The 13,239-nt window shown below is 36.7% G+C and overlaps 1 protein-coding gene across 2 annotated transcripts in view; it reads left to right on the top strand.

Moving 5' to 3' along the window:
- The window catches only part of SHANK2 (SH3 and multiple ankyrin repeat domains 2), a 612,060-nt gene extending 599,107 nt beyond the window's left edge, over positions 1-12,953 (top strand). For both annotated transcript variants that reach the window (XM_037899997.2, XM_043548746.1), the window contains one exon: positions 8,718-12,953. In XM_037899997.2, coding sequence (XP_037755925.1) covers positions 8,718-9,291 — 574 coding nt within the window. In that variant the 3' untranslated portion in view covers positions 9,292-12,953. The remainder of the gene's footprint in view (positions 1-8,717) is intronic.
- The last annotated feature ends 286 nt before the right edge of the window (positions 12,954-13,239 follow it).

Genomic DNA, 13,239 nt, shown 5'->3' with positions numbered 1-13,239 from the left:
ATTAAACAGCTAGTATACCTGGCTTTATATGCCTAATCTTATTTAATTCTGTCATATTTAGGAGTTCTTTTCCAGGTTACAGTGGAACTGAACATTCCTGTTTATTTCCAAATATTGTGTGGCAAATAACTAGCACATGCTTTTCCATTCCTTCCTATTCTGAAATAATCAGAACTCTTAATTTCACTGAACTCTTTAATGAGTCAAAATTAAGCGCTGCATTTACTGGGGGGAGAAATTGACAGCAAGCTAATTATTCTGTGGAAAAATAATCCCAAACATATATTAGGGACAGAGAATGCAGGGAAGGAGTAATGCTGGAAGACCTAGGTTGTATAGCAGACAGCAAATCAGACATGTGTTGACAATGTGACATAACAGTTTAAAAAAAAAAAAAGGAGGCCTATAAAGTGTTGGTCTGCATATAAAGATGCATCACCTCACCAAACAAGGATTTCACTCTTTCTATAATTCTAGTAGAATGCCTCTTGAATATTTGGGGAGGGAAAAGGTTTTGTTTGTTTAATTCAGTATCAGAAAGGTGTAGACACACATGAGATATTTAAAGATAAGCAGAAAAAAGGGAGTTGAGGAGCTGGATGATTGATGTATGAGAAAAGACTTAAAAGAGCTAAATAATTATTTATTGGCTAAGCAGAGATTGAGGAAATGGGGGCAAGAGATGGTCTACAACTATTTAAAGGATGTAAAAATCAATGGTGAAAGGAATTCTTTAGTGTGTTTACAAGGGGGAGGTAGGAGAGTATATAACTGAAGTAATAAGATTGAGCTGAAAGTGAAATATCAGGAAAGCTTTCTGCTGCTTAATATGCACAGGACTCTGCATTTCAGGCCTGATCTGCTCCCAATGAGGTCTGAGAGCCTTGCCAATGACTGCAGTAGGATTGGACTCTTTAGGTCTTTTTTCTGCTTAACTTCCTCTGTGCTCTGTCTAGGGGCAAGAATGGATGACAAATTCCTGGATGGGGTGGAGAGGAGGAAGAGGAGAGGGCGTGAGATGCTAATGGCAAACTCATGGGAGTGGACAGAGTGCCTAGCTCTCCATCCTGGCATTAACTTGAAACTGGCCCTAGCATGCATGTTAATGTCTAGAACTTTCCACTTTAAATTTGTAGTTCTTCTCCAGAAACTGCCTGTTTAAAAGCATCACTGCCTTACTCAGCAGATCTGTTTCACCCTGTGTATTCGGTCAAACATGCTGACTTCAGTGACTGCTTTTAGTCCTATCCCAACTACGACTGAATAAGTTCAAGATTGTTTTTTCTATTTGTGCATGATAAACAGAACTATTTGCTAAGTTCCAACATACTTTGGACTATCCTCCTGCCAAATTTTAAAGCCCTCAAGGCATTAGAATTCTTTTTAATATACAAAAGCATTGGGCAAGCTAAATATAGGGGTTGCTGCCTTTCTCTCTGCAAAGTAGTATTAGAAAGAGAACTAAGAAACTTACCTCAGAAATGCAGAAATCGTATTGAATTAAAGGAACAGCTCAGTTAGCTCTGCCAAAGGAAACTGATAGACATTTTAGTAGGCCTATCCAAAGAGAAGCAGTGGTACACATACAAGCATTGTTCACAGGTTAGCTTGGGTTATGCTCACAACACTCGGCACCAGATGCCTGATGAAATTAGAACATACATTGTTCATGTGAAATGTACAAAATTACAGCCTATGTAGCATTCCTAAACGTTACTAAAATGATTTCTGCACAGCGAGCAACAGATGCTTTAACTGTAAGGCTTACTTCCAATTATATGATGCTTTGTAGCTGTCATAACTGTAGCTCAGTCATGGTGATTATATCATTTCATGGTCCTGATCAAAATTTTAAGGTATCATAGATGCATTAAATTATAGATAATTTGTGAGCGTTAGTCAAAGAGAATAATGAAATATGACCTCTGTGTGTTTTCTGGTAAATGAGGACTACAGAGATTTTATTGTACAGTAATGAGCAGAATTTCACCCTCAATTATTAAGCAAGTAGAAGGAACCAAGACCTTTCTTTCTTCATACCTTGCCATGCTAATAATTCTTGTGTGTTGTTGTGATGGCCCTGGGACACTGAACGTATGTTAATATTGAGAATCATTTAGCTAGAAAGTCTACTTGTGTCTCAACTGAATTACCTAATTTGTGCGCAAAGGCAGGAAGAAAGAGATGAGAAATCCAAAGGATGCATTTGCTTAAATTACACTGCAAAAAGAAGAAATGATAACTAACTAGAGAGGGGATTTGATCTGTGTTTGAATCTGGCCTGTAGCCCCACCCCTAGTTCCTGCCAACCATCTAGTTCAGGCAGTTTTGGAGACCAATCCTAATTGCAAAATGTTATATAGAGTCTGTCTAATATATCTTCCTACATTACCTAAGTTCTTACACCCCAAGTCTGGATATCTGATTCTCACTGCCTCCCTTTTCATCCTCCCCCTCTCCACCCTGCTCTCCCCAAAAAGGTTAGGCTTTGTCATTCATGGGGATTCTATTTGAGCCCAATATAAAAAAAGAGGTTTTAATAATAGCTGGATATATTCAGCCTCAGGGATTTTGATTTAGGTTCATCTATTAAAAAAAAACTTAGCAGTTATTTGGAAAATAAATCTTCATTGTAGCAGCGAAGGAGTTATATTTTTCCCATAATGTTGGGAGCTAATGTTAGCAGTTCTATAAATTCATTTTAAAACCTACAGGCTTCTATATGGATCTGATAAAGCAAAATAGGAGAATAAATCAGGGGTTTTTAACCACTTTAACAGATTACTGTGTACTCTGTGAACCAAGTAGTTGCTTAGCAACATAATGATCCAACCTGGAGGATCCAGTGAATAATGTCAGTGTGATTAACACCAAATAAACCAAGTGGCTCCAAAGCGGAAGAAAAAAGCAGCAGAACAGCCCAAGGTGAAAAGGGCATCATTCACCATGAGTTTCCTTAATTGCACCAGTCTGATTCAACATGCTAATAAGGAATAAATAGTAATGATAGTTATTGTAGTTTACTATCACCACTGTTACCAAATCACAGTGCTTTAGACAGAAATGGTTATTTATTCAGGATGTAATTCTTATATGGTTCTGTTTCATTAAATGTTTTGATGTTTATTATGTTAGCAGTGGGCCTCATTCTGTGTGGTGGTGCTAAGTGCCTTCAACTTGCATTGAAAACAATGGGAGTCAAAAGTGCTTAGGCAGCTTGCAGGACTGAGCCCTAAAGGGAGAAAAAAACAGTAGTGTGTTGGTATGATTTTTTGTAAATGAACTTGTTGTTATAAATGTTTTCTTACCTGTCTCAATTTTTTATAATATTTACCTAGAGAAGTGACATAATTATATGGCAGCCAGGTAAGGCAGAGTTAAATTCAGTAGCGAGTTATGCATAGTAAATATCAGTGCATTTGGTTATAAGGTGACTGCAGCTTTAACTCAACACCATCATCTTCTTGTGACTATTCTAAACATACAAACCACCAGTGATTTTTTTTCGGTTACTATTGTGTCCATTAGTTTCAGTTCATCTCATTAATTGTCTGTCAGCCAGTTTCACAGGATCTCTTGCTTTTGTATGTTATTTTGCATGTTTTAGTCATTCCATTTTGTCATTTTTATTTGCTCCCATGACTGCTGTTAACAGAAGAGTGTCATGCTGAAGTGCTGTGAAGTAAGTGATGACAAAAAGCATAGAGTATTCTATGTTGTTCCTTCTCTTTTCTTTAATTTTCACTCATTGGTATCACATTTTTAGTGTTAACTTTGTTCCTAACTGCAGTTGGGATTAGTTTATCCTAATCCAGAAATGGTAGCCATTCTAATACCACTAATTTACAGAACTGGATCTGATTTCAAACTGAGATTAAAGCCACCTTTTTCATGGAGAAAGATTTCAGCAAATTGGTTCCTAAATTCTTAAATTGGTTCCTAAATCCATATTTAGGTGCCTAAATAAGTGGCCTGATTTTCAAATATGTGGTGTGCTCAGAGCTTTGCTGGTGTGTTTGTGAGGGTTTTATGTGTTGTTTACATACTATTATTCTATTGGATAAAGCTCTCTTTTTTTCACTCTTCGCTAGTGGGTGACTTCTTTATGTTTGCAAAATGAGTTAACTACCAATGTTTCTGCAATATTTTAATTCACAAAATTTGTCAGATCATACAGAGTTTCTCCAAAGCAATCATTCACCTGGGACAGCGTAGGACAGTTCAACAGCAAAACCCACTCACTACATTGATCCCAGATGATGATTCAACAAGCTTTTTCACACGCAGCCACATAGCCTCATAGTATCCTCTTGCTTTGCTTTACCATTTTCACATGAGTCTGCTTCATTATTGAACCAACTGAATAAACCCCAGTGATAAATGAGTTATTTGGCCACAGATCAGTTTTGTTCAGACTTTGACAAAATGAAGTTGCATCTGATTTTGCTCCCACTGAAACCATATCCCCTGAACAGAGACTTCCCTTCACAGATCATTTCCCAATCCTTCCTAGCTAACACTGAACTAACTACTCAGCAAAATAGTCTGTGCCCTACCAACCCGCACACTGTCCCTTATCTTCACCAGCCCCAGGACCAGGATTCGTGATCCTGCCTCACTTCCTTCCTCCCATAAACCACCTCACAATGGGACCCAAGGGCCTCTTCTGATCGCTCTAGCAAACAGATTCTGGCAAATAGCTTTTCAGTTTGTCTATTGTGCTGAACTTAAGTAAAATACAAACATTTGTGGTTAAAGAAAATTTTTGTTGCCACAAGTTAGGGCTTGAATAACCTTATTTCGTACTGTATTGCTATTTATATATTATTGGCTCTTTCTTTCGCTAAGATTTTTTTTTCTAAAAGAAGGTGGAAAAGCTTTGTCATAGACAGCAGGCCTTTAGGCAAGTCACTATATAAAAATAGCTCTGATGAGAGCATAATGCAGGGTTTTGTTTTCCCCCTCTCCCCCTTCCCGCAAGGGAGCCATAGAATACACTACAGCATGCTGTCGGCCACTGAATCTCTGTTAAATACACCCTTATATTTTTAATTTTAAATCATGCAAATATGATTCAGAATTAGCTAGTAAGATTTCTTGTTTGCAAGCCACATGGACTGTTTTATCACTTGGGAAATACACCATTGTGACACAGTACTTTATATATTATGATGTAATATGAGACAGTGTAATATGCATTGCAACCAGTGCAATCACGCACAAGTGAATGTCTACACCAAAATATTGTCATTTGCTGATTCTTAACAGGGATAGATTTATTTAAAATAATCATGTTCTTTACCTTTTCAAGTATGCAAGTAAGGGAGGGCAAGAGTTCAGTCTGTAATTTATAAAGAAATTTGGTTTTAGGCAGGAGAACATTCATATCACTACTATAATATGATCAAACACTCACACCTTTATATTCACCAACTAGAATATATGAATCCATTTGCTACCGTTTTGCTGACCTTCCTGTCTTAACGATGAGCCACACAACAGTAGAGAACCGATATGTAGTCTTTCATATATAACTTTTTAAAAAACAGAAATGAAAGGAAAGAAAATGAATTCAAAGAGTCTAGAATAAAATAGTTGCCATAGAAAAGGAATAACAAAACATCGGCAGAATGGGAGTTACTCAATTTTTTTCTTACACAAAAGTACGATGGTCTCATGTTATGACAGAGTATGCTGAAGAAGCTATATAGATTTCTGTATAGCACATGTTTTAATGCAATGATTGGCATGGCATGTAAGGACAGCCAAAGGAGGGTTGTGTGATTTAAGGCACAGGACTAGGAATGAGGAAAGGAGGAGAGTTCTATTTCTGGCTGTGCCACAGACTTCTTATGTGACCTTGGTTGAGTCACAGAACTTCTGTGTCTATTGTCCCATCCATCCAATGATGTTAACAGCTACCTCAGAGGAGGCTTGCAATTGTAAAGTTAAATTCATTAATGTTAGTGGGGTGTTCTGGGTTTCTTGGAATGAAGGTGCTATAAAAGTGTAAATGTTATCATTACAGTATGTTTGTTTGAGATAGAGCTGCTAATGTCTTTCATTAATCAACAAAAACAGATTTGTCCCATCTATCAGACAGTGCCATAGAAATAGTATAAATATTTATGATAAGAACATACTGCATAATGCAGTTTCCATGTAAAAGATACAGTAATGATTTTCTGAACAAACATATACTTGGAGTCCATTACAGCAGTAATTTATGTGCAGTGACTGTACGTTTTGAAATGGGAGATGGAACCCAATGTTGTCAGTTATATCACTGCTATGCAACAGGAAAATATCAGTGCCTAGCACAATGGGGACCCTTGACACCACTGTGATGCACGTGGATTAATAGTCAAACTGTGTTGGGTTTTTTTTTATAATAGTATAGGAAATTTAAATCAAAGACACACAGTAGGTGGAGGCATATGGAGAGGTTTTCACATGCTAGTGGATTAGGCCGTTTATGTAAATCATGGCCATAGAGTGCAATCCTTCTTTTTCATAGCAAAACTACCATGGTCTTCAAATGATGTCTAGCCTTATTGAGGAATTTGAGTGTGGCCACTTAGTTCTAAGTTAAAATTAGTAAAGTTATTTACTTCTCTTGGTTCACTGATTTCTTTCCTATTATATATGTCTTACAATCTGCTAGTGCTGTTTGTTTGGGCTCAATGCTGCAAGGTGCTGAGAGCCATTAGGATACAAGAAACTCACAAGAAGGTACTGAAAACCTTGCAGATTTTTACCTTTCTTGGTCAAATTACAATACTGTGCAATAATAGCTAAATTCTGAAACTATGGCTCCTACTATACTTTTGGAGTAACTAAAGGACTGACCCTGCAAGCCTTAAAAGATTTTGCCTGTTCCCTTTGAACCTGTGAAATGGTGTGTGTGAAATTAGTACTGCTTGTGTGCATACAAATTACTCAAAAAATAAGGCTTTGCAGGATCAGGCCCTGCTAAGAATTGATATGTTGTGTTACTCTGAGTTTTTCAGATAAATCTGATTTATCTGACCTTTAGATGTCATCACAGTGAATATAATTGAAATAGTGTATACTGCTAGTACAGGTGTTTTGTATTTGAACATCTTTATGAACTATTGGCTCAAAATTAATATGCCTGTAGAATACCAGTTGATGAAACAGTCAGATTAAATTTAACCATTTTCATGGTAGCCAGATTGTATAAATTTGGAACTGCATCACTTCACACGTCATTTAAAACATTTTCCAGGGCACAAATAGACATCCCCGCATTGTTCACAAAAAAATAGGCAGGCCATATTTTTATTAGACACTTGCTGTTCAAGTGACTGAGCTGTCAAAACTCTGAGCACCCTCAATTCTCCTTCTAGTCAAAGGGAGTTGAAGGCACCTAGCATCTTACAAAATTTGACCCACAGTAACTGGAGCTGTGCCAAATAAATTAAAACTGAAAAACTATTTTATTTGTCATTTTAACACAAAGGAAAATAGATTCATAGATTTTTAAGGCCTGAGATGTCCACCTTGATCATCTAATTATAACTGGAAAGTTTTTCATCATGAGGAACAGATAGTCATTTGCCATGGGGAAAAAAAATCTGATTAGGGAAACCGAAAGTGGCAACATTGTGGGAGGAAAGAAGAACTGACTATTAAAACATAAATTGGGTTTGCTGTTGGTTGATTGGTACTCTCGTCACACTTATGATGGGTTGCCTGTTTGTTGTCAAAAAATATTGGAAGCAAATTTTCCAAAAAACAATGACTGGATGGCCCAAGATATTTGTAAAGGGATAAAGAGCTTTTTACCGGTAGGTAGTTCAAATGCTGCCCAGGTCAGTAGTTTTCATAAACATAAACAAAAGTCATAATCTCCACCAAAAGATTGGTGATGCCAATCCCCTGTACCCATATCCATATAAATTATTGGCACCTTCACTAGGCAATGTCAGCAAAGGCTTTAGTGGACACTTAAAGACTAAACTAAACTTTCTCTCCAAGAGGTGGTCTCTGCAGGGATCATTTGAAGAGATTCAGGAAACTTTTTATATAAGTGAATAGGAATCAAAATAGGCACTAAAATTAACTCGTCATTTGATATTTTTAAGTTCAAAGCTAAAGTAAATAACATGCTTCAAGTAAGTTTCAAATTCATGTTTAAGCTCTGCATTTTTTAAGCTACCCTATTTCACTGTGTGAGATTTAAATCCTGACTTAATCAGAGAGGGGACCAAACCAAAACCAACCACTCCTAGTATTTGAGGGGTGTTCATATTCAGAGCTAAACTTCATGCCCTAGTTACATATCTAGAACTCATACCCGAAGAGTCCTTGTGTTTGTAACATTAAGTTTCTCATTTAATTTTGTATTACTTTATAGAGATCGTGGAGAGGGCAGAAAATGTAAATTTAACATGTTCTCTGGATTTTTTTAAACGTCTCATAGGCAAGATTTTAATTTATAATGATGATATGGCTTACCATTGATCATAGAGAGTTGGGTTTGTTTTGTGGGAAAGAACTGTGGAAACTTCTTGGTGCTTGTGCCTTAACCTGACCTTGTTACAAAAAGTACGTTCATGTGTGAGATCTGTCCCCCCAAAAAAAAAAAACAACTTCATTTTTGTTACTCCAAAGCCACTTTTTTCTCTTGTTGGTAAGAAAAATCCTTCCTTCAGTTGCTGACGTTTCTGGATGTTTTCTGTTTTTAATTTCAGGAGCACAGAAGTAATGAGTACTGTCTCAGGTACACGAAGTACAACCATCACTTTTACAGTCCGGCCTGGACCCAGCCAGCCCATCACATTGCAGAGCAGGTCCCCAGACTATGACAGTAGGACATCAGGAGTGAGACATGCTCCAAGCCCTGTGGTTTCACCAACAGAGATTAACAAAGACATCATGCCTGCTCCTCTGACACCTGCTGCTTCAGCTTCATCTCCTTCTCCAACTCTTTCTGATGTATTTAGCCTACCCAGCCAGCCTCCTTCTGGGGACTTATTTGGCTTGAACACAGGTCGCAGCAGGTCTCCTTCTCCCTCAATATTGCAACAGCCAATCTCAAATAAGCCTTTTACAACTAAGCCTGTCCACCTGTGGACTAAACCAGATGTGGCAGATTGGTTGGAAAGTCTAAACTTAGGTGAACATAAAGAGACCTTCATGGACAATGAAATAGATGGCACCCATTTACCAAACCTTCAGAAGGAAGACTTGATAGACCTTGGAGTGACTAGAGTTGGGCACAGAATGAATATAGAAAGAGCTTTGAAACAGCTACTGGACAGATAAAAATGGCTACTCTTGCCTCTCAGACTTCTGTTATAAATAGAGATGGGCTGGTACTGAAATACGCAAAATGTCTTGGCTGTCTGTGAGTGCCAGCAAAAGAAGAAAAGGTTTAATTTAGCTGCTGGTACTCAGTAATGCAGACTGTATGTTTAGTGCCCAAGCTTAAACCCAAGTAAATGAAATTAATGGGGCTATTTTATTTCAAAGGTGGGGGTGGGGAGGTGTGGGGTGGAGATAGAGACAAAAGATAATTGTTAACTTTGAAATATTACCTATCCATTTATGATGCCCTTCAGCTGGACCCAGAACGTGTACGTTTTTTCTTTTGGTTTAAAACCACAAGCATTTCATTTTTGAGCAGAAAACACCTTACTTTATATACACCTCTCCCCTACCATCCAGGGTAATCTGTTCTTGACACTCTTGTCATGGAATCTCAACTTTTTTCCCTTTTTGGCTTTTTTAAATAGATCCTCACATGCTTGACTTTTTTTTTTTTACCTGTTTTTAATCAATAAATAGCAGATGCATTACTTCACCCCCTCTTTCACAATGTCATTTTGATCCAGTGTAGATCTTTGGTTTGTTGGCAGTGAAGCTGATAGTGCTGTTGGAGACTCTTGTTCAAAGGTAACTGTTCTGCTTTACTTAGGTATTTCTTTATTTCTGCGTTTATATTTAGCACAATTCCAAGGTAGCAGAACAGGTTTTAAACATGGTGTACTGACGTGATAAGTAGAATGTGGAAACTATGTATAGACTGGAAGAGCATTCTCTGAGATACAAAGAAATGAGGCTAGTTTGAACCAGACACCCCCATTTGGCAGCCAGATAAACTGCTAATGAGGCCTAACATTGACTATCTGAGCAGATTAAAATGTGGTTGTGACGAGTGTTAGCTATACTGTGTCCATGTGCATCTTTAGACTTTTATAGTCAGATTTTTCAAACATGCTGAGCCCCCACAGATCCTGCTTAATTCATTGAGTTGCAAGTGCTCAACAACTCTGAAAAACTGGGATAGAAGACAGGATATTGCTTCCATGGAAGTTTGTGGGAGCATTACCACTGACTTAACTGGGAGCAGGATAAGGCCTGTTTGTAGAAATAAAAATGTTTCAGCAGGTGATCATCTACAGTTTAAAAAAATATTTAAAGGGTAAATGTTAACAAGGGAGGGGACATGTGGTGTCCTAGAATGCAAGTGTTCCAAAGGGCCAGGAAAACAGAGAGGTCCAGATTTATGGACTTGGTTCCCCATTTCCGTTTCCTGGTTAGTCTGGGTTGGGCTGTTGGCAGAGGAAGCATAGTCAATGCCTAAAGGAGCAGAAAGCTTCCCATCACTCTCTAGTGACTTCTTTACTGTAATCAGAAATTATTAGTGGCAGGGTCCAGAGAGTGATCCATCAAGCCCTCATCAGTATTACAGACAATTGGCCCCACTTTGGGGTTGATCGTTGACTGGTTCTGCACTCTCTGTGCGTCCTGGGGATACACCATTTTGGCAGATTTGATTTTTTTTTTTTTTTTTTAAAGTTAACAATTTTCTCTATCTGACCCCTTTTATAATTAACACCTCTATTAATTTCTGTAGGAGTTTTGTGGGTCTTGCTTTCTGAACATTCAACCTGTTCAAGGTAGGCACATCATGTATGGACAGCCAGACTCTCAACCTACCATACCATCAGGTTCTCCCATCTTTTGGAAGGTTCCTGATTTTTTTTTTCCCTTGGTATGGTCCAGCCGATCTCTAATTATAATTTTTTTTTCTTCTCACAATCAAGTGTCTAATTAGGTCTGCAACAGCCCTAGAACAAGTACATAAAGTTTAGCAATTTAAATACCTTTCTTTACTGCAAGTTTAAATAGTTGTACAGATAGTTTATAAGCACAATATTTTAAGAAAATAAGTGGCTGGTCTACTGGGCAGCCTTTGTGCCACTTCAGTGCTAGAATGTTAAAAACTAAAAAAAAAAAAAAAAATACAAAATAAAATACAAAAAAAAACACTTTTGTGGTTTAATACTATTTCTGTGGAATAATAAGTCTTGACCTTTTTAAATCAACCTCATTTGGATGCATCTGAACCAGCAGAGCTGTGTTATATTTTCTATTTTTCCTAGAACTTCTTCAAAGGAGGATGAATACTTCTTCAAAAGTAATTACACAATTAACAATGCATTAGCAAAGCAACTATTCAACCTCCTGCCCCCTTTATGGAACAAATCTTTTGACTTAACATCTGTTATTACACCCTTTGCAGGTCTATATTTGTATTTGAAAGTTCCAAGTAACCTTGTAATAAAAATCAAATATTGAGGCATTTTACTTTCAAGAGTACTGAGTTTTTCCATAGTTACATGGCTATTGTTGCAAAGAATGACATTTTCATTCTGATATTCAATAATGGCACCTTAAGGCCATCAAATACTATAAAAAGTGTAAAAATGGTAATTCAGCCATCATTGTCTTCCATTTGGTGATATTACAGAATTCAGTAAATAAACCACTAATGCCATGCTCCTTTTTGTTTCTTTGACTACAGTTGGTATTACCTCTATAATATGTGCCAGAAAATACATTAGATAATACGGTAGTAAAAGAAAATGTAGAAGATGACTTTTAAGCTGCTTTTTAATCACAATCTTATTGTTGAATTTAGGTTTAATGAGTGCTGACATACACAAGTAAATTACAGTTGATGGTAATCCCTTTCTTAAACAAGTGTTGTTTCTTGCTTATGTATCTTTTCAGGCACTTAAAGAATAGGTACAGTATAATTAGTAGAACAGAGATTAAAAACACTAAAGAGCTAATGAAATAGTTTATTTTTACATTGTGTCTTATGATCTAAAGGGTAACAGGGCCTGAAAGGATCTACTTTTACCAATAAAATACACCTCTGCCAAGATGAATTGGTCTCTAGCTCTGTTTGATGACTTTGCTACAGAAAGCAATAGTAACAGATATAACTCCTAGTATTTTCATCAGTTTTGGAAATATGGGGGTGGGGGAATGGCCCTATTATTTCACGCTACTATGATAGTGGAGAAGAAAATGTTAGAGATCTATGAAACATGTTATGATATTCCAGGTTTTAGGATCAACTTTTGTTTATATACTGTAATTTAAATAAATTGCATTTACATGCCTAGTTTCTGTAATATTTGTGTATACAATACCAAAATCACACAAGATGTAAATTGTGTATAACTGCAGGCTCCTTTCCCTGAGTGTCTGGGAACATTTTAAGTTTAATTCATATATTATAAAATGACTAGATGTGACTGTTGATTTACAAAATTTACATATCACAAAAGCTAATTATTTGTGGTACTTAAGTTAATAAAAATAGTGATTTTCTGAGTTCTTAAACAAGCATTACCCAGTTGATCTGGCAATGATTGTGTGTAAGCCACAAATATTGATAATTTTTCCATTACATTTTTTCTTTTCTTTTCTAGATATTAATGTTTCTCAATATAGTTTGTGTAACAATTTGTGTTCACGTTATCTATGTTGCTGTAATTTTTGTGCTTTAATTCCTCTTATTTCGAATTGATTAAAAATCAAGCTCCTGTAACTTGCACTTTCCCCGATCCTTAATACTCTTGTATGGCAACCAAAATTCCTGTAAGAAATAAATATAATATTGCACTAAGGTTGTGGTTCTGATTGCAAACAGTGAAAGCTGTCTGAATTTTTGTTAAAAAGTTGCCAAACTTACAATCTAATGTAACGTTATTGAAACAGCAGAAAATGCTTTAACTGCATATAGCTAGAGAGAAAATGGGTTTATCAAATATTGGGGGGGGGGAGTTTGCTTTGGTTTATCTTTTAGTTAAAGGTTTTTAATGCTGAAACCAAATAGGTTTTGAATTTCAGATTCACATATAAGATTTGAAAAGTAAAGAATTTTGTTAAGTGATGGGTTTCAGAGTAGCAGCC

Source organism: Chelonia mydas, chromosome 6 (assembly GCF_015237465.2).
Source record: "Chelonia mydas isolate rCheMyd1 chromosome 6, rCheMyd1.pri.v2, whole genome shotgun sequence".
Lineage (NCBI taxonomy): Eukaryota > Metazoa > Chordata > Testudines > Cheloniidae > Chelonia > Chelonia mydas.
Note: the sequence above shows the minus strand (reverse complement) of the source record. Positions and strands in the feature narration are given on the sequence as shown.